The sequence below is a fragment of the Aulonocara stuartgranti genome, assembly GCF_965226115.1.
Source record: "Aulonocara stuartgranti genome assembly, chromosome: 8".
Lineage (NCBI taxonomy): Eukaryota > Metazoa > Chordata > Actinopteri > Cichliformes > Cichlidae > Aulonocara > Aulonocara stuartgranti.
Window position 1 is genome coordinate 8,326,794 of NC_138959.1, and position 26,097 is coordinate 8,352,890.

The 26,097-nt window shown below is 39.1% G+C and overlaps 1 protein-coding gene across 5 annotated transcripts in view; it reads left to right on the forward strand.

The window, feature by feature from the left end:
* ttyh2 (tweety family member 2) overlaps positions 1 to 26,097 on the forward strand; it is a 71,939-nt gene that overhangs the window by 34,376 nt on the left and 11,466 nt on the right. For 2 of the 5 annotated variants that reach the window (XM_082544749.1, XM_082544750.1), the window contains exons 4-7: positions 6,316 to 6,345; positions 8,820 to 9,040; positions 11,894 to 11,989; positions 24,627 to 24,699. In XM_082544749.1, coding sequence (XP_082400875.1) covers positions 6,316 to 6,345; positions 8,820 to 9,040; positions 11,894 to 11,989; positions 24,627 to 24,699 — 420 coding nt within the window. Of the gene's footprint in view, positions 1 to 3,541; positions 4,120 to 6,315; positions 6,346 to 8,819; positions 9,041 to 11,893; positions 11,990 to 24,626; positions 24,700 to 26,097 lie in introns of those variants that run through there. The other 3 variants (XM_082544751.1, XM_082544752.1, XM_082544753.1) reach the window with 2 other exon arrangements.

The following is a 26,097-nucleotide window of genomic DNA, read 5'->3' on the forward strand; positions in this document are numbered from 1 at the left end:
TCGCAAATGCGATATATCGTTCAGCCCTACTTTACAAGTTTAGTTCAGTTTGTTATAAAAATTTAACAAACTCAATTCCCTCTGAGGCAGACCACGAAATAAACCTATTGGGAAAGTGAGTTTAAAAAAAAAACACTTGCATTTCAGCAGCATTGCTTTCGAACAGTAATGTTAGCTCTGGAAACTGGCCCGCTTGGATGCCTTTTAGTGGTAATGGGACTGATCTCATATTTGGAGTGTTTAAACACCAATAATAACTCTGCGGGTGAAGGATGTTATTAGAGCTTTTGGAAAACAATCATCCAGTGGACTAGGTCAGTGTCTGGGTCAGTAACTGAACAATTGGCCGGAGCTCAACTAAGGTTTGGATGCTGGCCTGACACCATTTTACACCATTCTCACTAGAAGCTTCTGTAATAACACAAAACGGTAAGCTTTTCGTTATACAAGCTAATATTGAAACACAATTATTTATTTATTATAGTTATTTTTGTAAATACTCCTAGTGTAAGAACCTGATGTTTAACTCGCTTATATTAAGTGTCAAAAAACCTCAACGGAACATAAAGAACATATTCAAGGTCACATAGAGCCCTATTCTGTCCAGGTGAATTTATTATGGTTGTAGGGAAAGAGTGTTTCCGGCCAAGCTTCTGGTATTTTATGAGCACCTTGTATGCCCATATTTACAGCCTGACCATGGTTTTTCTTCTGTCTCTTAGAAATGACATTTCTCAAAGAAATTTAAGTATCTTGAGGTATTGTTAGGGGTAAAGTAGAGCTGGCGATTGACATGTGTGTGGCCTAGACATAAGCATCAACATCTGGGGATTAAAATTTAAATTGATGAACAAGTGTCAAATGTTCCTCAACTGACAGCAACTTGACGATGGTTCCAAAACCCATGTCGGTAAGCCCTCAGACTGTTTTTGTCCCATGTAAAATATGTAAATGCATATTTATATGGGGCAAAAACAGTCTGTACAGATGTAATCACCATGACATCACCAAAAGATGTAGTTCTTCTAATAACGATGTAAAGCTGGTTCAAAAATCAAGTCAGTCCACATGAACATGTCTAAAGGCACCAGACTGTTTTTGTCCCATGCAAAATATCTAAACAGCTTCACATTGTTATTGGAAGAACTACAGCTTTTGGCAATTTCGTGGTGATCACATCCATCTCTACTTACATACAGGTTTATAGGAAAAGGTGAATTTGTGTTCACTGCTGTAGTTCTTTTACCTAGAAGTTTGTAGTTCAACATGACAGCATATTACTGCCATTGATGTGACTACCACAACACCAGTTGACTAAACTGTGCCACAAACTACAGATTTTCATGGAGTCTGTGGTACATGCCAGTTTTGCTAAATTTACGACTATTCGTTGGTTTTCTGCAAATGTAGTTGTTTCATTCAGTGTAACTGGAAATGAGTAGAATAGAAGCATGGCTTGTTTTTATAGGCCTATGCGCATGTGTTTAGCATAAATTTTCTCAAGCAAAACACTCTTTTTGAGGATTGTAATAAACTGTTGCAGTCAAAGGGGAATTGAAAGTCCAGCACCAAAATGTACAAGTTAATTTAGAACAAACAGTTGGACTGTGGATGGTTTTGCTCATGTATAGGGAATGGGAGAGGATTTTGGATAACAGGAAAGAGCCTGAAAGCAAAACTGCTCTTCCACAGTAAGGAGACAACCAAGGTGTTTGCTGAGGCAGTGGACTGCATCACTCTGTGTGTAAATATCTAAATTGGAGAAAACCAGCGATGTGAGACTTATCTTTATCAGAGCAACTGATGCTTTACCTCAAAATGTGTAGAAGAAGTAACAGTTTTGCAAAAACTTAAGGAGAAACATCATCTTTGAAAACTTGTTCAGTCTTTCATCAACAAACTCATAAACACCACTAATCCACTCTGAAGGATGACCTCCTAGAAGCTTCGTGATCATTCAGTATCAAACTTAAAAAAGGAATTTATTTTTAAAGAGATGTTTTCAGAGCTTCGGTACCCAGTGGTGAAGATGGTCTCTATCTTTAACTGTGACCGAGCTGCCAAGGCACTTCAGACCCATGTTCCATTTCACGCTCTAGCTCCCACATTCAATTTTAATTGAAGAAACTTTTCTCTTCTTCTATCATACAGACACAATGGATTGCAGAAAAAAGATCTGATTCCATATCTTATCCTTTTTTTAAATTTCAAAAATACAGTCAAACGGTTCTCATTTATCAAGCAATTACGAGACGATTGTAAGTGATTCTGTGATGCCTGCTCAGCAGCACTGAATTTTTAAAAAGGAAAACACTACAAAGAATTAGAAATTACTCCTTTTTTTTCTTTTCTTTTTACATGGTTCATCTCAGAGACGAACACTTTCTGGGAGGTTTGTGCCTCAAATTAGAACTGTTCTTTTACATTCACTCTCTGTTTTGTGATCCCTCATCTCTCTGAGGCATCACTTCCACAGAGACATACCAGCCCGAACAGGCTTAAAGATAGAGATCGAATTCTAGTGAAGGAAGTGGCATTTATATTCTGTAGAATCTCAGACCAGGGCTTAACCCTTGGGGGGGTCCTAAAAAAAGTACCCCTTATGAGGTCCTAGAGCCAAAAATCGACCTTGCCATAAAAAGTGCTATAAAAAGATTATACATTAATATTTTTTTCCACTTTAAATTAGCCAATATTTTAGACCTACTTCTCCTTGAAATATTCATATAAAGTTTTAATTATATTTCGCGGATTTTAACCCTTTATATCCCGGTTTTGTCACATGAGCGCACGGCCGTTTTTGGCGAAAAAAATGAAAAAATGAAATATTTTCCATAAAATACATTTGAAAGTTATATTTTATTGTACTTTTAATTAGGCCTTTGGATGGACCAAAGATTGGCACCAACAGTCATTTCGATCGCCTTTTATTTTTTTTGCAGGAGCGCATTTCATAAAATGCACACACTATCGGTCCCAATCGACCACGCCCAAAAAAGTGCTATAAAAAATTTATACATTAATATTTTATTCCACTTTAAATTAGCCAATCTTTTAGACCTACTTCTCCTTGAAATATTCATGTCAAGTTTTAATTACATTTCGCGGATTTTAACCCTTTATATCCCGGTTTCGTCACATGAGCGCACTGCTTTTTTGCCCCAAAAACATAAAACTTGAATATTTTCCAAAAAAACCATTTGAGGTAATATTCAATTGTTATTATAATTAGGCCTTTAGATGGACTAAAGATTGGCACCAACAGTCATTTCGATCGCCTTTTATTTTTTTTTCAGGACCAGAAAATGGTCTCCAGGCGGCAAATGCTCCTCCTCTAGGTCGAAATAAGTGCATTCTTGCCGGGGTAAGTCGCGACGATTACCGGGGCACGATCACCGGGGACTCATTTTTGCAGCACACACATCCGATACCACGTGACAACAAATACGTCATTTCCTGTTGACTACAAAAAAAAAAGCACCCTCATACGGTCCTAGGGGCCGAAAATGGTCCCGTCCGATCAGCGGGCGAAGCCGCTGCTGCACGCCGGAAATGAGGCTTCATTCCCCGCAGGTCTGTCCAAGCAGCCCGCTGTTTTCCAGCCCCGGGTCAAATGTGGAGCAAGGGCGCCACCCGGTGGACAAATAAAAAAATTACAATTCTAAGGCCTCTTGTCCAAAACAAAAATGAAACCTAAGCCATCACCCAGATGTTAACGGTAATAATTCTGCAGTGAAAAATAGCGTTTATAATGGAAGTCAATGGGGCGATTTATGGCTCTAGGACCTCAAGTGGATGGCGGTTTGTAGCTTAGCCACTTTAAGCTAATCGAATAAACGGAGACTGCAATTCTAAAGAAAAAAGGGGGAAAAAAAGGGTTGGAAGGTTTGGCTATATTCTATTCAACACAGTGAAAATGGCCTAATATTAAAAAACGCTGAGGACGACAAAATGGCCGTAGGTCTCCCTGAGGGCTAAACAAAGGAAACATTTCTTGCCTGAAATGTGTACAGGCCTTAGGAGACCGGATGGATTAAGTTACCCGTGGGCATTACAATACGTCATTGGAAAAAATGATGGCGTTTTGAAAGACGGACATGGCAAATGGCAAGGTTTTCTGTAAGTAGGATCTGAGACTACATAACTGTTTCTCCCCTTCAAATGATGCTCAGGGGCTTTAAAATGTGTAAACAAGAGTCTGAACATGATTCCCATTGATCTGTATTTTTTTCCATTTCCTGAAGCGAGAATCTACATTTGAAACGTCACACCCCATTGTCATTTTTCTCTGCTTAAGGTTACGCATATTTTATCCGAATAATGTCACGTATAATGGTTCTTTAGACTTTTTTCATTGTTTGTTGTTTACCCTCTGGCATGTAGAAATGAATATCCCACAAGAAAATAGCTAGGCACTGAGTACAATCTACTGTAAATTGTTTGTTTAGAAAAGATGTGAGGCGGAAAGTACTTCTCCGTGCCCTTAAAACATCAGTCTGAGATAAAGGCTGAGATGACTGGAAAAGGGGAATTATATCTTCTTGATCGGTGCGGATCAACCCACACAGTGAGTATCAGACCAAGATGAAGGAGAGATTAGCTGGATTGTCTGTCTCCCTGGGCATTTTAGATAAGATTTTTACACAGGAGGCGAGGATCAGATATGTGCTTTCATTTTTCATCTGCAATTTCATCTTCTCAGTTTGAAGAAGAAGATGTATTGATGAGTGATCAGATAACAAAGTACAGAGTGCTACATGCCTGTGCATACGATCTGTTTCTTTTTGTAAAACCCAGAAGCCACTGTGTGCTGGATTTCTGTCTGATTATTCTTATGGCAATCAATCAAAGTGATAACTTTAAATGAAAATTAAAAAGGTTTGCTGCGATTAAAGTGATCAATTTCTTTGAGAATACTATATTAACGTCCTCTGAAAACATTCACCCATAAATCAGGAGGCGCACCAGTATGAATGATGTAAGGAAATGTGATGTTTTCACAGCACTGTGTGCACCCCATTATTCAGCAGCTCATAGGAGCACTTTCAGCAGCAATAACTTGTAGTGATTATTTTCTGTATGACTTTATCAGTCTCTCACATCGTTGAGGAGGAATTCTGATCCACAGAATGATCCTTCTCTAAAACATTGCTTTAGTTAATTGGATTTTGTGGGAATTTGTTTTATCCACAGCTCTCTTAAGGTCCCAACACAGCATTTCAACCAAGTTGAATTTTACTGGCTCATTGCAACATTGTAATTCTTTTCTTTTTCAGCCTTTCTGTTGTAGATCTGCTGCTGTGCATTGGATTTTCCCCCCAATGCCCAGATGGCTTACAAGTGTCTACACTTGGATCCACCTAACTCTACTTTAATCACATCACATCTAACTCCCTTTTCTGTCTCACTATAAGAATGGACGAGTTCTTTAAACCTGTGATTTTCAGTAGTTGCTCTGCTTTTATACAAGTATGTCAGGTTAGATTTTTTCATTAAGGTAATCGACATCTAATGACTAATTTTGTAAGGAGCGACCTTATGGAATAGCATCGTTCATCAAAAGGATTAACAACATGCACAACTTTATCAAAGTTAAATACAAAGGAAGATAAACTAAATCAAACTTCATCTGGTTTCTCTTATGTTTGGAATTTTGACCTGGGTAGTCAGATCACACGAAAAGGAAATGAATCTGCATTAATAGCAAAAAAACTCGATTTGAGACATTCTAGTAAACATTATTCATGTTATAACGCATTATGTCTAATATCGTTCACTTTTTGAAAGAAAAATATAGTTTTAATTGTGGGCAGTCCAATGATTCGTTTATGAAGACATATTTATGAAAGTTTAGCAAACAATTCTCAATCAGCTGCACTTAACCTTTCTCTTCCTTTTTTCTCATTATGTATTTATTCTCAGCTCTTCCGTAAGCTGTATAATGTGGCCCACACATTACATGCAAAACCAACTAATTACTGCTATCCAAACTTTCCTTTTAGCTTCAGCAAGCCTTGTCCCTGACAAAGCCATCAACAATATGAGTAGTCTTGCTTGTGAATGCCAAGTACCCAGAGCTGAATAAGAGCGCTTATTTCCCTTTTTAATTATCTTATAGCAGGTTGTCTCCACGAACACCATTTCCCTGTAAACAACTTCTCCCTTCAAGCAAAGTACACAGTAATTAAACCCAAGAAGATGGTTCGATATTTGTTACATAAATACTGTATAATGTTGTCTTGGCCATAAATAAAAATGTGATTTGTCACAATAAATGTGTCTGTTTGCTGTTTATCTGTTTGTTGTTTGGCTTAGGGGATCACTCTTCCTTTCGGGCTTAAACAGGTAAATAAACTATAAGTCTCATAGTGAGGTGTTGGTTTGAAAAAAATATCTAACCACCAACAGCAGCACTAGCAAACCTGCTGTTTTGCCTCTGCGATTTCTAGTTTTGGCTGTTTTCCAAGCGGATCTGTTTACTTAAACTAAAACTGCATCAACATGCACAGTAGCCCAGCTCTCCCACACGGTCCTCTGTCTGAGCTCTGCTGCTGAGTGGCAGCACAGACCAACCTCCATGTTTACGAAAAATCTCACCTTTGTCCATAATTCTGGGAACTTCTTTCAGGCAAACACATGACCTCAGTAATAAAAAAAACACTGTCAGTACATTATTATTTTTAGCAGAAAAGTCTGGCATAGAAAACATTATGCTGTGTTCAAACTTGTATGTTTTGCTGACAACTCATTAAAGCATCAGTTGTATTGATGAGTTTTCTGTGAATAAGACTTCAAGCGTTAAAGGCTGGTGGGTTGACTCTATGGCAGCACGGTGGGTCAGTGCCTCATAGGATACTTGATTTGAACCCAGACAGAGTCCTTGTGTGTGGAGCCTGCATGTTGTTCCTGTGCTTGCTTGAGTTTTCTCCAGGAGCTTCGGTTTCTTATTGCCATGAAGAAAAGCAAAAATGTTGTGGTTAATGCTAGTTGTCTGACAGGTTTATGAAAACGCTTTATTACTCAGGGCTATAAGCTAAATGCTAATGAGTGTGCAAATCTTGACATGTTCGTCATCTTACACTAACAAGTACAAGTTGTCTTCAGCAGTGGTGTGCAACACTGAGTTATGGCATCAGCTTTTGCATGATGTGGGGTTACTGTTGTAAAGGTCTGTGTTAGTATCTTTCCAGGTGCTTAAATCTAACCTGCATGTTAAAAAAAAAATCTATAGTGCAAAACTGGATGAGAACACACTAAGTAGTCATTTGACTTTCAAGTCATTTCTCTTCCAAGGATTTGAGTGCTTTGATTCATAATCTACGATGTGGAAACTATGAAAACCATTTTTTTTAACAGTTGATTTTTTTTTAGATAATTTTAAAGATGTTTTAACAAAGCGGTGGAGAGACTTACTGACCAACAGAGAGATGTTGCCATCCCCATAAAGGTCAGGCTATTCCCTGACCTTTAACCACGCTAAGCGCATGGCTAAAGGTCAGGGAGTGGCCTCAGATTGATTGCGTTTCCTGCTTCGTCTGCTTTTGTTGGAGATGTTGTAAACTAATGGAAGTTCATACATGTTGAAGAAGACTTCTCACTGCCTAAGCATTTAACACATGAAGATGAATTACTTCAATGTTGATTTCCTACACACACACACACACACACACGCACACACACACACACACACACACACACACACACACACACACACAGCTGTTTCATATGGACTTTTCTGTTCATTGTTCAGTGAAAAGCTGAATAAGAGCAGCTGTTGACTGACCGGTTGAGTGCCTCACTTTAAGCAACAGAAAATTTCTATATTTAGAATATTATTAGAAGCATATTATACTTAGTATATGTAGTCCATTGCTACAATTCACTGCTGTTAAGTACATTGTTTCAGACAGATAGATAGATAAACTGTTTTTACATCCTTCTGCAATCCAGTCCTTGTACCTGATAAGATAGCTTTAAGGACTTTGTTACTAGCTGCTTTTGCAAAAACACATAATTTGTGAACTTGTCAGGCATGAAATAGTATTTTTGCACCAGCAAGGTGATTCTGATAGAGCTATTGGCATATCTTTGCAATGTGTCCTTAAAAAAAAAAACAAAAAACATGGACTTTGGCATGTTAAGTGCAAAAGAACTGTCAAGGTTGCAGACGAATACTATCTGAGAGTCAGAAGAGGTCAGAAACGGGTTAAAACTGTCTGTTTTTAGCCCTTTGTAAAACACAGTGGAGGCTCTGTGATTGTTTTAGGCTGTGTTTGAGCCATCAGCTTTTGATCAACCATGCTGTACCGTCTGGAAACTGTCTGATTGCTTCAACAACAACAGTAAAAACATAAATGAATAAAAAAGCAAGCACACATTATTAAAGCGGTTCATCTTGACAGAGAAGGGGATAAAAGACTGCCAAAGGAGCTGTGGAATGTCCTTCAAGAAGTTTAGAAAACTATTCCTGAAGACTACTTATAAAAGTTAGAAGAACACTTGCCTAAGAGAGTTCAGGCTGTGTTGAAGAATAAAGGTGGTCATACCAAATACTGACTTTCAAGCTTTTTGAAAGTGAACAAACTCTCTTTTTTGCCTTACAGGTTGTATTTTTTATTTCTGTGTACATTTGCATGTTTTTCAATAAATCACCACCTAATTTTCCTAAAAAACACAGAAAGAAATTTAGTTTCTCAGGACTTCTATGCAGTACTTTAGATAGATCTATTAATGTATTATAATACCATTGACTCATACCCTCTAACTGTATTTGCTGTGTCAGTTAATCTTACCCCACTCTTTCTTCTTGTGCGCTCCAGGTTTCAGGCACCATGGGCAACATGAGGAGTGGGCTGCACCAGCACCTTGCGAGGCTTGATGAGATCTTTGCAACACGGGGCGACTACGTGCAGACCCTGCAGTTCATGCAGCAGATGGCTGACAATGTGATCAAACAGCTGCTCGGACTGTCTGACTGGGAAAAAGCTAAAGTGGACCTGGCATCCATTGCCGATCAGTCAGCAACCATAGAGTACTACAGGTGGGGAACAGAAGAGTACATGTGTCAAGGTTGTACTGTGTGCGAATCTGTTTACTCGATGCTATAAAAGTGTCTAGTTAAACAGGAGGAGAAAAACACCCAGAGCTCGAGGACAGGATTCAGGAAGGTTATTTCTGTTGGTGCACGTTTCCGTTGCCCTGAACATTTTTAACGGTTTAAAGCTTCCCAGACACGTGGGAGGTGAAATTTTCAAATTTATTTATACAATGAAAATCAGTAGAAAAGTGTTTAAGGAATATAATTATTAATAACTTTGGAACAAGTTTACTTTTCATACATACATGCAGTCTTTAATCAGTTTATATGGCAAAAGTTTATCTAGAAGACATCTAAGCATCGGTGCACCTAAAAAGCTAATTCATCAGTGTTATGTTAAAAAAAATAATCCAAATAAAACAAACTTGCATATAGTCATTCACATTCATTTTATAGCTGCAATGAGCAATTTAAACACGGTAGAATAGATTACTTTCTACATGCTATGACCTGAATATCTCACATAATATTTATTGGGTGGGTTTAAATAATAATGCAGCTGTGTTTGTGTGTGTACCTACATACTGCATGTGAATTATCTTCCAGACAGTTCTTTAGGATGTTCAAAAAAAGCATCCTATTGAATAATTAGCAATCATTGCATAAATGAAAACAGCAGCTATTACTGCAAAAACTACTGCAACGTGTTAGCGGAACTATTTTCCGAGGCTTTGTCTCACTGTTGTTACTCTCATCGTCTTAGAGGAAAAAAATGCCCCGCATAGCTCCATGCTAGAAGTGTAGGCAGACTGCAAGCAGACAGCCAGACATTGTAAGCTGTTAATGGACTCATTATCACTGCTGCACTCCAACAAATAGTTTCTGTGCGGTTGGCTGTGTGTGCTTCCTGTTTTTCTTTTTTCTTCTTTTCTTTTTCATGTTGAACTTATGAAAGCCTGTGTGTTGTTCACTCTTCCAGTGTTGTTTTCTTACTTAGTCACAAAAAGTAACATTATTACTTCCAGGAATTGCTCAGTATTTCTTTTAACTGTGGCCCAATGCAAAACTACTGTTCCTAACCATTCTTAGTTTACCATGCAGTTTTATTCTCTCTCTATTGATCTGTTTTTACCACATCAGGTTAAGATATTGACAACATCAGTACCTTTTTTCTTTATCTACATGGTTTCTAAGTGGAAAGAACTGCCCAGCAGAGTTTACCTGTTCTCTCTGTGCTTGTGTGGGTCCTCACCAGGGGCTGCAGCTTCCTCCCACGGTCCACAGACATGCCTCTTAGATTAATTAATGATTAACTGGTGATTCTAAATTGGCCGTAGGTATTAATCTGAGTGTGAATGACTGTCTGTCTCTGGGTGTTATCCCTGTGATGGACTGGCAACGTGCCCTTCACAAGGATAAGCGATTAAAAATGGAAGAGCGATTTTTCATTGTTATTCCTGTGTTTTGAAGTCAGATACATTGCAGACAGTTAAATATTTGTGTACATAAACACTTTCAAAAGCCAGATTTTTTTCTCATGAAATGACCTGACGCTTAGATGCAGGATCCAGTCACCTTTGACCTGTCTGTGAGGGTAAACAGGTAGAACTTGAGCAAAACATCAGGAAAGACTGACAAATCTCAGTGTGTATTTTGTTTCTTGAGGAAAAGAGGTCTTGCTTTTTATTATACATACATGCCGCCCGTTCAACCTCCTGCATGTATTCATGCTTTGCTCAGACTCTAATTAGATTAGGATAACATAGACAACAAGGTGGCAGCGTTACTGAAGTACCTCCCATGCTGATGCCCCAGCTTCTTGTACTGTCCCCTGCCGAGGGGGGGAAGATAAAACGAGGAAGGAGATGGCGGCGAGGGAGAGAAAAGGGGCTAAAAGGGAAAGAGAGAGAGGGGAGAGAGATTAAAGAGACTGACGAAGAGGGGGAGGAAAAGGAAAAAGATGGAGAAAAGATGTGAGATGGATTCTCTCAGAGGGGTAGAAACTCTGGCTGGTGAGAAGTAGAAAGAAATGATTAAATACACAATAAGAATATACAAAGTGATGTCAGAGTTATGTATGCAGGGTGGAAGATGAACAACGATGGAAATAGACAGGAAATTAAACTGAAACGATTCCCCACAGTTTGTATTTTTCATACCATGAAACATTCAGCCACATGGATTTGAATCCATTCATTATAAGCCATCTGGACAGGTTTACTATGTCCAGCCACAAACTGTTCGAATAACAGATGGTTACAGTGAGGTGGACAACTCTACCACGTTATACCCGCGAGCACGAACACACTTTCACACACGCCTCTAATGCACGTATCCGATGATGTGAAATGAGGTGCAATACTTTACCCTTTCTTTCTTTTCCTGCTTGTCTTTACGAGTCATTTTTTATTTCACTAGGTTCCAACATCGATCGAATTTTTCTGTATGTTTTGATTAATTATAATAAGAATGATTCTCTGCAGAATAAATGCTTGTAAACCCTGTTTTTTAACAGTTGCTAAACCACTAGCTAGCACAGAGGAGTGAGGTGCAATTTTAAACAATTATGTGGCAGATTTACCGCTCAGAATTCATATTTCTGTATGTGTAATTTAAAATAAATTGGTAGTGATGCCTGCTGTGAAAGAATGTTGTTGGTTGCTTTCAAGAGAAACCCATCTCCAGCTATTGACAACAAAGGTATTACTACGGGTAGAAATAAAGGCAAAACTACAAAAATAAAAGCTACATTTCAGAAACTGAATTTCTTTTTAACCTCCCATGTTCCATCACCTCCCATAAATAAAAGGCATTCACCAGCAGCAGTTTAATTTTGTGGTCTTTCTGTGTCTGCAGGTGGCTCACATACCTGCTGCTCCTCATCCTGGACCTGATCATCTGCCTGCTGGCCTGTCTGGGACTGGCCAAGCAGTCCCGCTGGCTGCTCACAACGTGAGTATATACCCTGTAACATTGGGCTATTTTACAGCAACAAGCTATCTTTTTGTTCACATGAAAAGTGGTAATCTGTTCCTTCCCCCCAATTCTTATATGTGATATTTTTCTTCTCTTTCCTTGCACAGCAGGAGGGAGAGACAGTGGGTGAAAAGCAAAGGCAGGATATATAAAAGAAAAAGTCAGTTGGGAGATTAGTAGGCTAAGCCTTAACTAACTGTGTGCTATTATGGAAATAAAATATATTCATTTTTCTTTTCTGAAAATATTCAATTTTTCTATTTTTTTTTAAACAAAAAATAGAGATGAGTTGAGCGAATTAGTATGAGTTGGTGTAGATGAAGGAAGCTTGAGGCGTGGTAAATGTCTGTGAACAAAGCAGCAAAGCACTGAATTACATCCTTGCTCAAACACTCCTCTTCTAGCCATTTCCGTATTCCCTTTTCTTTTTAGCATTGCCAGCAGTGGGTTGAACTTGTTCAGCGTTACTGTCTCAGTGGCTCTGCTTTGCAAAGAGGTTTGGAAAGCAGGGGAGAGATGAGATGTTATCAGCAATACAACTTCCTGAAGATTATTTTCCCTCTTTAACACTTGACCTGTTCTAAATAGGCTGGGCATGAATTACATTAAACAACAGTAGGTACAATTTTATTGTATCTCCAGATTATATAGCATGTAATTTATACCTTTTTTGTTGTGGTTTTTAGTTGTATCACACTAATGCTACTCTTTAGGAGTGACAAACATCCAGAATGAAAGATAAATATGTGACAGCACATGCCAGCTATACTAAAACATAAGCAGTAAAAGAAAAAAAACACAGTAATACATTAACAGGTGTTGGTTCGTCTGCCTTTTAACAGGCGGCCAGAATGTGCAGCATGTTGGTGTTAATGAACCTAACAATCACTCTCCCACACACTGTAGTGCATGTTTTGCTGAAACGGAGCTTTCACAGAAAGAACATGAAATCTGTCCTGCCTTCATTCCTTCATGAGGCATCCTGTCTCTTGCAATCAGTCATTTCAGGGTGTGAGTTCTGCTAAACTTGCCCTACTAACCACAAATGCACTCGAAGACTAACCCTATACACACACACACACACACACACACGCACAAACACACACACACATAAGATGAGTCAGTGTGAAGAGTGTCTGCCTTCCCAAGAGATGCAGTCTTCCACTAGAGTGGAAGTGGTTGGGGGCAAATTACACTCTGGAGGCCTACCAACTCTTTCTGGTACATGCCGTCTGGCTGGGTGTTACTGTGACATACAGTAACAGCTTACACCTACACGTTAGAGATTTATAAAGCTCACTGTCAGAGAGATGTTTATTTATGGATCTTTTACAACTGCTTGTTTTTGTGAAGAGGCATTTGTTGCGGTCGAGTTTTTCAGCCGTGATTCTTTTTATACGCCTTTAACGTGGCAAGGACATTTTGGTTTGGTGAATAAAAACTGTCATCTCAAACCCGGATACACAGAAACTATTATGCATATTCGGTCTGAAAGTGCTGTAAAGTATAAAAAGCTTCAAGTGCATGTGTATTCCTAAAGTAAAGGACAGAGGAAATTTAATTTCCCTGGATGGCGGAGATCATTAGGACTGTGATGAGCAAGGATTCGCAGCGCAAGTTGCGTTAAAAGTAATAAACGGTTTTTCAGGGGAGGCCTGAATTTCTTAAGTAACCTTGAATATCCAGATTACGAACTCAAGAACACTTAACAAGCCCGAAGCAAATAAAGAGCAGGCTTTAGTTCAGGCAGCCGAGTCTGCTTCAACGCTCACATGACTCACTGTAGAACATTTCCAGCTCACCCTTTTAATCATGGAGCTGTAATTAAGCCTCATTATTGTGCTTGTATACTGCTGATTTGCATTTAGAGAAATGTAAAGCAATCTGAATTGCACTTTCACGGGCACAACAAAGAAGTGCTTTTAATTAACATATCTGACAGATGTTCAATGGCAAGATATTTCATTCATCTTACATAACATGGCATGAGTAATATCTCTTAAAGTCTTGGAAAGACACTAAAAATGACAGAATAATACTATGAGCTGGGAAAAAATACAGCGCTTTTTGCCATATAATGCCTGTTAGTATAATTGAGCGTTCGATTATGTTGTCCTAAAAAACATATCAGTCAACCATCTCTTACTAAATAGTTATATAAATTTAGAATATGTGCAGCATTAATGTTTGGCTTTTATCTTCTTAGCTAATTGCTCATCAAGCATAAAACATCAAGCTCATCTCAGCAGGAAGTGGGAAGTGACAATACTAATTTTCCCCTCAAGGGAAATCTAGATTCAGAGCCCACGGTTAGGTGCTGTGGTGGGCGTGGGGCTTCTGAAATGCTGACAGCAGTAGTCTAAACAAGCGTTGGTATGTCTCTCAGGTTAGTGTGTTTGCACTGCGTTGAATTGATGGTCTAACTACACCTCTGTGATCAAAAGCTTGCATTGTAAGTCTGTCACTGGGGGGGGGGGTGCCATGTAAGTGCAGCAGCAAGCTTGAGTTGGGTATCCTGAAGGGTCCCTCACTTCACTTCATATTTGGAAAAAATAAACAAGGAAGTGAAAAATAAATGAGCCAGGGAGAGATAATGTTCCTGCTGTAGTGGAAAACCTTTAGCATATGTTGGCAGTTTACCCATTAGTGCTGGGGTAAACATTGAAGGAGGTAATTGCACAGATAAACCTGTTCAACTGCTCGTTAATGCAAATATCTAATCAGCTAGTCATATGGCAGCAACTCAGTGCATTTAGGCATATAGATATGGCCAAGACAAACTGCTGATGTTCAAACTGAGCATCAGAATGGGGGAAAAAGGTGACCTAAGCGACTTTGAGGTTGTTGGTGCCAGACTGGCTAGTCTGACAATTCCAGAAACTGCTGATGTACTGGGATTTTCCCAACAAATCCCAGTAGATCATCTCTGAGATTTCCAGAAAGTGGTTTGAAAACAAGTCAATGTCCAGTGAACAGCAAAAATGTCTTGTTGATGCCAGAAGTCAGGTTGCCATTTTTGTCAGTTAAGAACAAGAAACTGAAGCTGTAGTTCTCACAGCTCACCAAAATTGGACAATAGAAGACTGGAAAGGTCTGGTCAGGCTCAGGCTGCTGATGGTGGTGTAATCATATGTGGATATTTTCTTGAGATACTTTGGGCCATTTAATACCAGCTGAACACTGCTTAATGTTCAGCTAGTATTAAATGGGCAACAGTGCACTCACTGTTGAACGTGACAGTGAGTGCACTATACTCACATGGCCGCCACAGTCACTAGATCTCAGGCCATGTCCTTTTTTTTTTTTTTTTTTTTTTAAGGGCATAGAAATAATTTATTTTCTGCCAAGTTCTAAAACTATTTAACTACAACCTGAATAAATGAACATCAACATTTGTTCATAAACAACAAACACAAGGCTAAAACATTAAAGTCCACAAGTCTCGTGCAACATTTTTGTTACACTAGTGTAGTGCAACAAAAGTGTTGCACTACATTTTGCAACATTGTTGTTTGTCCTGCACATAGTAATTCATGGTAGACATTTATCTAAAATAGCTAGCATATGTTTTTATGGCAGCTTATGACTGTCGTAAAATCTCGAACTTGCTGCATTATCTGGTAACTTACAGCAAGTAAGGGACTCTCACAGCTGGTGTTCTAACAATAGAGAGACACTCACTCAGTCTGTGGCCTCAAACAGGCATCTCCATCCTTCCTGTGCCTTTCCCCATGAAACTGTAAGTGCATCTAATGACCGCAGACTCACTCACTGTTTAAAAGAACTGAGGTACAGTTTTGAAATTGAACTTCTTTTTCTTTGGACATCTCAGGCACCTGGTTTGTAAATTCATTGTTCATATATAGTTTGTTGTGTTATCTGGCAAGAATTTAGAGGACTGCTTTAAGAGGATTTTGGTCTTATGGTTTTAGCTGTTTAGTTGAACATTTTCAGAAATTAAACATTCTTAAACATCAAGAAAGCATGACGATTGTAGACGGCCCATGATCACTTGTATTCCAGACACACTATACTGTTGAATATGATGTTGGCCCACCCTTCAGCTATGACAGCTTCAACTCTTTTGGAAGGCTTTCCACAAGGTGTGTTAATGGGAATTTTTGTTCATTCTTTCACATTTGTGAGGTCAGACACTGATGTTGGACAAGGAGGCCACATCAGGATGCCTGGCTCATAGGCTCTGCTCTCATTCATGTTCTAATTCATCTAATTCATCTAATCTAATTCATCTAATCTAATATGGAGTCATATTGGAGCAGGAAGGGACCATTCCCAAACTGTTCCCAGAAAGATGGGAGTATGAAATTGTCCCAAAAAATATGCTGAAGCATGAAGAGTTCCTTTCACTGATAATGGAGGTGTTTAGAACACCAGAATTCAATGATCTGGATGAGTGAATATAGTGTATGAACACATATCAGCTTTTCTTGACACAAAACACAAATGTGCACATCCAGAGTGTCCTCCCAGCTAAACAGATGACTGCGCACAGATAAGAGACACTTGCTTCTGTGCAGAAAGTACCGTAGAAAAATTTGAAGTATCATATTTGACCTCTGACCTCTCCTTCAAATTCAAAATGATAACATGTTCATTAACCTCCTAGGACCTGGCATCATATTTTGGGTTGTCTAGACCAAAATACTTAATATTGCTCTACAAGGCCCTGATATCCACTTACGAGGACATTATACTGCCACTTTTCTTTTTTTTTTTTTTTTTTTTCTTTTTTCTTTTTTTTTTTTTTGGTTTTTTTTGGGCCATGTCCACACTAATGTGTTTTCGTTTGAAAACGCATCTTTTTGTCTCCGTTTTGGCCTTCCGTCCACACTGAGACGGTCAAGGAAAACGCTCTCCAAAGCGGATACGCGTGGCAGTGTGTACGGCAAACCCGGAGCCTTTTCGAAAACGATGACACATGCATCATGTGATGCAGTCATGTGACCAATTAAGCTAAGATAGCGGAGGGCATTATACAGCAGTTCTTTTGTTTGCGCTCAATTTTGACAGCCCTATTAGACATTAATATCAGTTTGTACATGACCAGATAGCTTTTCTTCAAATTCTTTAACTCAATCGCTTTTGCAACTTCGTACTTTTGTGTTACTCGCAGCGACAACTACACCTCATTGTTAGTCCACTTAAAAAACTCGGTGCTTTTCCTCGACATTTTGCTGCGACGTTTCAAAGAGCCAGAAAGTAACTAAACGGCAGACAGAATTGACGCAGGTCGAAACGTCTTGCGTTTCACGCATGCGCAATACTGGAACTTAGGCGTTTTCTGCCGTTTCAATGTGGATGCACAACTCTGTGAAAACGACTGAAAATGATAGTGTGGACACGGAGTGTTTTCTGATGAAAACGCCGTTTTCTAATTTATCCAGGCTAATGTGGACGTAGCCTCAATCAACGCAATGTTTCTGACATGTTGTTGAATCTATGCCAGGAAGAATTAAAGCAGTTCTAAAAGAAAAAGTGGGTCCAACCAAGTACAAGCAAGGTGGACCAAATGAAGTCCTCAAGAAAGACGCATCATTTTCGGTTCAAACTACCCTGTCCAAACTAGCCCCTTGTGTCAAAGGTGTCCCATAAGGAAGTGTGCCGGAGCCTTTGTGTTTTTCCAAAGATAATATAGAGTTTATTAAGATAAATTTCTTAAAAGTTTAAGGCACTTGCCCGAAGGAAGGAAGACAGGGATACATTTAGTTACTTTTTGTAGAAACAATTTATATTCACATAATAATTATACTATACTAAGTATAATCATCATAATTATACTTTACCTTAATTGTACACACTGACTAAGTAAATCCATATTACCACAACTGTCTTCATAATTAAGACATTTTAGACAATAAGGTCAATCTCCTAAATTTGCTCGGAGGAAATAAACACAATTTAATGAGTTGCAGTCCAAGTTAGTCTGTGATGGTTTGTAAGATGGCAATCACAAGGTGGAAGCCAAAATTAGAAACTGAGAGAAATATGTGATTACTATGTCAAGCTAATTAGCACTGGCAGTGAGGTCTCAGTACCCATGCATATCTGCTCTGAGGTCACATCTCTATCATTTTGCTCAGTTTTAATTAGAACATTTAATGGGGGCTTGTGTAAGGATGACAAAGCTTTCACTTTCTATACATTTATACAGGGAGTGCAGAATTATTAGGCAAATGAGTATTTTGTCCACATCATCCTCTTCATGCATGTTGTCTTACTCCAAGCTGTATAGGCTCGAAAGCCTACTACCAATTAAGCATATTATAGGTGATGTGCATCTCTGTAATGAGAAGGGGTGTGGTCTAATGACATCAACACCCTATATCAGGTGTGCATAATTATTAGGCAACGTCCTTTCCTTTGGCAAAATGGGTCAAAAGAAGGACTTGACAGGCTCAGAAAAGTCAAAAATAGTGAGATATCTTGCAGAGGGATGCAGCAGTCTCAAAATTGCAAAGCTTCTGAAGCGTGATCATCGAACAATCAAGCGTTTCATTCAAAATAGTCAACAGGGTCGCAAGAAGCGTGTGGAAAAACCAAGACGCAAAATAACTGCCCATGAACTAAGAAAAGTCAAGCGTGCAGCTGCCAAGATGCCACTTGCCACCAGTTTGGCCATATTTCAGAGCTGCAACATCACTGGAGTGCCCAAAAGCACAAGGTGTGCAATACTCAGAGACATGGCCAAGGTAAGAAAGGCTGAAAGACGACCACCACTGAACAAGACACACAAGCTGAAACGTCAAGACTGGGCCAAGAAATATCTCAAGACTGGTTTTTCTAAGGTTTTATGGACTGATGAAATGAGAGTGAGTCTTGATGGGCCAGATGGATGGGCCCGTGGCTGGATTGGTAAAGGGCAGAGAGCTCCAGTCCGACTCAGACGCCAGCAAGGTGGAGGTGGAGTACTGGTTTGGGCTGGTATCATCAAAGATGAGCTTGTGGGGCCTTTTCGGGTTGAGGATGGAGTCAAGCTCAACTCCCAGTCCTACTGCCAGTTTCTGGAAGACACCTTCTTCAAGCAGTGGTACAGGAAGAAGTCTGCATCCTTCAAGAAAAACATGATTTCCATGCAGGACAATGCTCCATCACACGCGTCCAAGTACTCCACAGCGTGGCTGGCAAGAAAGGGTATAAAAGAAGAAAAACTAATGACATGGCCTCCTTGTTCACATGATCTGAACCCCATTGAGAACCTGTGGTCCATCATCAAATGTGAGATTTACAAGGAGGGAAAACAGTACACCTCTCTGAACAGTGTCTGGGAGGCTGTGGTTGCTGCTGCACGCAATGTTGATGGTGAACAGATCAAAACACTGACAGAATCCATGGATGGCAGGCTTTTGAGTGTCCTTGCAAAGAAAGGTGGCTATATTGGTCGCTGATTTGTTTTTGTTTTGTTTTTGAATGTCAGAAATGTATATTTGTGAATGTGGAGATGTTATATTGGTGTCACTGGTAAAAATAAATAATTGAAATGAGTATATATTTGTTTTTGTTAAGTTGCCTAATAATTATGCACAGTAATAGTCACCTGCACACACAGATATCCCCCTAAAATAGCTAAAACTAAAAACAAACTAAAAACTACTTCCAAAAACATTCAGCTTTGATATTAATGAGTTTTTTGGGTTCATTGAGAACATGGTTGTTGTTCAATAATAACATTATTCCTCAAAAATACAACTTGCCTAATAATTCTGCACTCCCTGTATAGACTAGCTATAACAGAAGTTTACAGCAAAATATTTTTTAGTAGAGAAGAAAATCCCCTTCCCACTCTGATTTAATTCAGTCACTTGACCTCATCCTTGAATGCATTTACTAGCATCATCTGACCTGCTCATTGAACTCTGTAACTTTTGCACTTGACTCAACTTTAAACCCTATTTTCCTTGTATCCCATTGATTCCCATTCGTCTCACAGAGCACAAAACTGAATAATTTATTTTAATTTCACTTTAGTTTTAGGAATAAAGCTCTAGTTTGCAACAACAGTCATCACAGGGCACTTTACAAAGAAGAGTAATTACCTTTTCTCTATGTAGTGTTGAGAAGACATCAAACAATAAACACTCATCAACTGATGGGCTCAGTTACCGTAGATCAGAAACATGTAGCTACAGAGCCAAAACGAGGAAAGACTGGAAAAACAAAGACAGAGAAATGCACGGTGAATGAAAGAGAAAACTCCTTTCAACACAGAGCAGTTTGCAGTTCATGTGCCCCGCTTCCCATTTACATTGGGTCTCAGTATGAAAAATTCTACATACCACTACACACGCTTAAGTCATCTGAACATTTTTCACAGGACTCTATCCAGTGCTGTGAAAAACCAACTGGAACCCATGATTTTTTTCCACAATTTCTTTTGCTGTATAACTTTGTCATAAACCAACATCATCATCGCATTCTTGTGGAGCAATGTGGCCCACTCTTCTTTACAAATTTGCTTCAGTTCACTGATTTGCAGGTATTCATCTGTGCACTGGTCTCTTTAGATCCCACCACAATATTTCAATCAGGTTGACTTTGGCATACAGAGAGGTTGACTTGATGTCTCCAGACTACCCAGGTTCTGTGACTGTGAAACGAGCCTAATTAGCATAGCATAGCATCTTTATTTATAATGCACTTTACATCCGACAATGTTAGCCAAAGTGCTACAAATATAAAACAAAGAGAAAACAGTTTACATATAGAATATCTTAAAATTAAAAATAATATAATTAATAAGAAACATATTAAGAAACATCAACAAGTCCTGCTGTGCTGAAAGCCAAGGTGAATAGATATGTTTTAAGACGTGATTTAAAAACAGATAAGGAAGGCGCCTGTCTAACATGTAAAGGCAACTCATTCCACAATTTTGGTGCTGCCACAGCAAACGCCCGATCCCCTCTGAGTTTACGATTAGTCCTGGGCACGCTTAGGAGGAACTGGTCTGTCAACCTGAGGGACCGGGAAGGTATGCATGGATGAAGAAGCTCAGAGAGGTACAGAGTGGCAGCATTGGACAAACATTTAAAAACCAAATAAAAGTAGCTTAAAATGGATCCTAAAATGCACGGGCAGCCAATGAAGTGAATATAAAACTGGGGTGATATGCTTGCATCTACGAGTGCCAGTCAAAAGACATGCTGCAGCATTCTGAACTAGCTGCAGTTGAAAAACAGAAGATTGACTCACCCCATAATAAAGAGAATTACAGTAATCCAGCCGAACGGCTACAAAGGCATGGATTACTGTTTCAAATTGCTAATTATCATCCTTCTACCACCGCGCTTGACAGTTAATATGAGGTGTTTATACTGACATGCTGTGTTTTTTGGTTTCGTTTTTTTTTGCCAAACATGGTCCCATATGTCTAAAGAACGTTGTTCCAGAGATCTTGTGGTTTGTTCAGATGCAACTTTGCAAAATTAAGCTGTACTGCCTTTTTCTTTTTTGTTACAGATGTTTGCTTTTCTCCCGTTAACTCTTCCAAACAAGCCATACTTGTTTAGTATTTTTCTAACTCTACTGTCATGAACTTTAACATTAACCAGCTAACTGTGGCCTGTAGAGTTTGAGATGTAGCTTAACTGTTTTTATATTTTTTTCTGCAGTTTCTCTGAGCATTGCAAAGTCTGGCTTTAGGGTGAATTTGCTGGGAAGATTGGCAACTGACTTGTTTTCCAGTTGTGAATAATCTTTCTCACTGTAGTATGATAGGCTTCCCTGTGGACAGCAACGGTTGCTTCTCTCAGGCTGTTCCTTTCGCCTTTCTTCTTTGGCATTGTGATAACACAGACCTGAATGTTCCAGACCAGCAAATTGACCCAAGACAAAAAAAAAAAGAAGAAAGAGCTATTCACTCATTGGAAATAACGGTTGGAGCATTTGACCATTGCTGTACAAGCTGCCAACTTTTCTTACATTTACAACTTGTCAAACCTTTGTCCACATATCCAAAGCTAAATTCTTTTACACCGAAGAAAATAAAATATACGCCAAGACACAGCTGCAGTGTGTAGGTTATCATTCAACTTATGGTTGTCTTAAGAGCTTGAGAAAACAAGTGAACTGAAGAAGCATCTTAGGTGAACAATGAAAACATAAAGAAGTCCAGTTTTCTTCATTGTTCAAACTCTTATGACCCTAAATTAACATCCATCCAATTCAGTACCCATCCCAGCAGCCATGGGGTGAGAGCCGGTGTACACTCTGGACAGGCTGCCGGTCTATTGCAGGGCTAACAAGCCTAAATTAGCCTAAATTGCCAAAATCATTTTCTATGTTAATGTATGTATAATAGTTAATCCACCAGTATGCACAAGCTCTTTATCAAAACAGCATTTTTAATGCTAAAATATAATTATAGTTGTTATGAAAGAACTTTCTAATTTGTTGTTATAACTATAGATATAGATATCAATATAGATATAGATAGCTAACGGTAGCGTTTCCATCTATGCTGACAATGTATTCCTGTTACTGTCAAACAAATTATTGGTGCATCACCAAGATGGTGGCTAGTGAAAATGAAAAGTGTACAGAATTTTACACTCAGGGTTTTGTCTGTTTTAAGCATACCACCAAGTTACTTGGAGTGTACCGGGTGTAGCTGTTCTTTTTAGTGTGGCTACTCTAGGCAAACAAAAGAGGAAATATGTGATTTGAGATGCAGCATTAGTATTTCATGGGAAAAATACAGGAAGAGCACAGTCTTCTAAGGCCAGTGTCCTAGCTATCAATTTTAGAGAAAGTGAGAATTTGCACCAAAATACAAAAGGTTCATTCTTTTCTGCTGCTATATCTCTGCAGCAGGTTTGATGAAATTTGGCCATGTAGCTTTTGTGTAATTTTGCTGACAGAAAGAGAGACAATTGGCACAGCAAATGTAACCCTGTGAGGCTCTTGTCTGCGAGGAGGAATTACAAAAGTGTCAGAAAAGGAATCAGAATTTTCTTCTTATCCCTTTATAGTTGTTGTAGTTACCACCAAGAACCAGATGTGATACTGGTGTAAAGTGTTCTATACAGTACCCCTTATATAGCCATATGCAGATATAATCACATATTAATGCAAGTTATCGCAGTGAACGAGTAAGACGGTGAAGAACGTTTGCATTAGTTCTGCTTGTCGAGTCTAAAATAAGATAAGGAATCTGTGAAGCCTCACTCTCTTTCCTATCTCGCAAATTGTCTGGGCCTAGTGAGAGGTCTGTATCAGACAGAAGGAAGGAGACAGACTTTAAGTATGAGGATCTGATTTGAAGGCAGAGGGCGTTGAAAATACACTGTAGAGAGGGCAAAGGGAATATATAGAGAAGTAGAGATAAAGAGAAAAGGACAGAAGTAGCGGATTGTAAGTTCAATATTGGGAGCTCAGTATCAATTCAGTGCATTGAGAAATGGATTAGCCTGGGATCTGTGGGGTGCTGAAAGATGAACAGGCTGGCGATGAGCCTGGACATGCATAGAAAAAAAATCCGATTTAAACTGTGGTGACATGAATCAGGAGCTTATTGGATTTTCTGGAAATTCTTTTCACTTAACCAGAGCTGATCTATGATTGTCTTTAATAGGTATTGATCTCCTATTTTAGTACATCAACACTTTCCTGCATGCCAAAATGGACAGCCAGGGCCTGCAATCTCTCAGCCTCTGTGTAAATCATTTGATGTCATCATCTTATCATCTAATAAGTTGACATCATCAGGGTATGGATTCACTGTAAAACAAACACATGGGTGCAGGAACATCCATCCACTGAGTTCGCTATAATCAGATGTCGGCAAACAGAGCGGATGAGCACTGTTGAAGATTAGCCGTTCTTCTGCAGCTGTATGTTGAAGCAGCAGAATCAACTCCATGGAAGTAAACATGACTGCTGTGACTTTTTCTGGTGATGACAGCCCAGTGACATCAGCATTTCTTCCTCTTGGGTCGCGAGCCATTTCTTATGAGTAGCAGAAGCTGTTATGACACGGACTCTACAATAGCTCTTTTTGTTTCTCCATTTTGATTGTTATTTTGTTATATACAGTAGTTATAAGACATGCTTAAAACATGCAACTATTCCAAAGGGGTCGCTTTATTACTAGTTTGGAAAAGCAGTTGCTTGCAAAGATAATGACTCAACTCTACTTTGAAGCGTCTCTTAGCATTCATGGCATTCATCTTTGTGATTTTTCTATCAGTGCAAAGACACAGATTAAATTGAGTGATTAGACTTAATATTAGTGGCTCAAAAACACAGCTTCAAAAGAATGTTGATGTAGGAACCATATCAAATTGAAGGTGCTGATATACCACTGATATAATAAGTGCAGATTCGTATGACAAACCCAGAGTACTTCTTGGTTTTCTAGCAGTGTGATTACAATAGTGTTTACCTGTAATCACTGCAAGTAATTGGAATGAACCTAATGCAAACCGGGTCAAGTATTTAAATCACTGACTCATTCACTTGGATAAATACCAAGCTTTAATGAGCCATTGTGTCCTGGTTCACTGAGCCTTCAGTTAATCTTAGTTTAATTTAGCAAATAAACAGATCACTGCACTGAGTTTCAACCTGACCCTGTTGTTTCTTTGTATTTCTGCAGGATGATGGTGTTTGGAGTGCTGACGCTAGTCCTGAGCTGGACTTCACTGGGAGCTGACCTGGCAACCGCTGTGGTAAGCTCCCTCGCTTTCTTACCCCTGAGTGACTGACTTACTTTGATATAAAATACCCTAAACTGGTCACCTCTCTTATGATACTTGATAGTTTGCAGAAACTATCTATCTATTTAAGGTATTAGCTGCTAATTAGTGGTTCTAAGCTTAAAAGCCAAGTATTTAAGCTTTATCAGGATGTTAAGGTTACAAAAATATTTATGAAATCAGTCTAAGTGACAGAGATCCCTCACAGATGCACAGAGTCATCTAAACAGGTTCTAAAACTGCCCAATCTCAAATTCTTCTGATCACAGCTATCCGTCTACCACGTCATGAGCTTTTGATCTCTGCTGTCAAAACACACGGCACTAAAAATAGACTGACAAAAGAACAAAATTGCAAACCCACACCTTCTCAGCAGCATTATACAGAGCTCAATAACCCGATTCCAATTCAAGGATTATGACAACACGAATCCAATTGCCGTATTCACACTGAGTAGGTGATTAATTTCAGTGTTTTTCCTCTCTCATCGTCCCAAGGCTTAAAAAAGCCGCGCAAGTGTTTGATCGATGTGGAGGTGAGAACTCACCGTGAAAATAGAGAGAAACATGAGACACGATGAATATCAGGTGGCTGAGCACTGGTGTTTGACTAAGCTGCCTCGGGCGTCTGTGCTATTTTTCTCAGTTTTGTTGCTGGATGTTGCTTTTTTTTTTTTTACTCAGGGCAGCAGAGGATTGTTTACACGTTTGAATTAAATTTGGAGATAATGAGCGTCAAGTAATCAGGAGTAAGTAACAGCGAGAAGTTTGATCTGTTGCACAGTGGTGTCTGGGTTTATCTTCCTTTTTATCTGCATGTTCAAGTCTTCTTTGCGAGGCTTCACTCGGTGTGGTCTTCATTTCCTGACACAATGACACTAATGGTTTCCTTTTATAGCAATGCTACGGCACACATGTATGACTAAAACACCAAAACCCCCATCTGCATCCACCGGTCAAGACATTGCAAATGCAGACAAATACAGAATTTCTCAGTAGATGATTCATCCTGTCCATTTAGTCTCCTGCACCATGACACATGCTGCGTTCAGGTCCATCTATGGTGTGTAAGGCTTATCTCAACGGAAAGACAGTACTTTCCCTTTAAGGAACTTGAAAGCATCCAGTAAATTACATGGTAATCTAACTAAAAGGTCTTCTTGTTCTACATCTCCCCTTGATAAATGAATAATATAACTTTTCATAAATTGCTTCAGAAGAGTCACGGGTACATCTTGTCCTCTCAGACGTAATGATTTTGTGTGTGTTACAAAATCATTACGTCTCACTTTTATGTAACGTGTCTGCTGGGTGTCACTGAGGCTGAGGCTGAATGAGTGATTTGTACACCCTTAAAAAATAAAGAACCTGT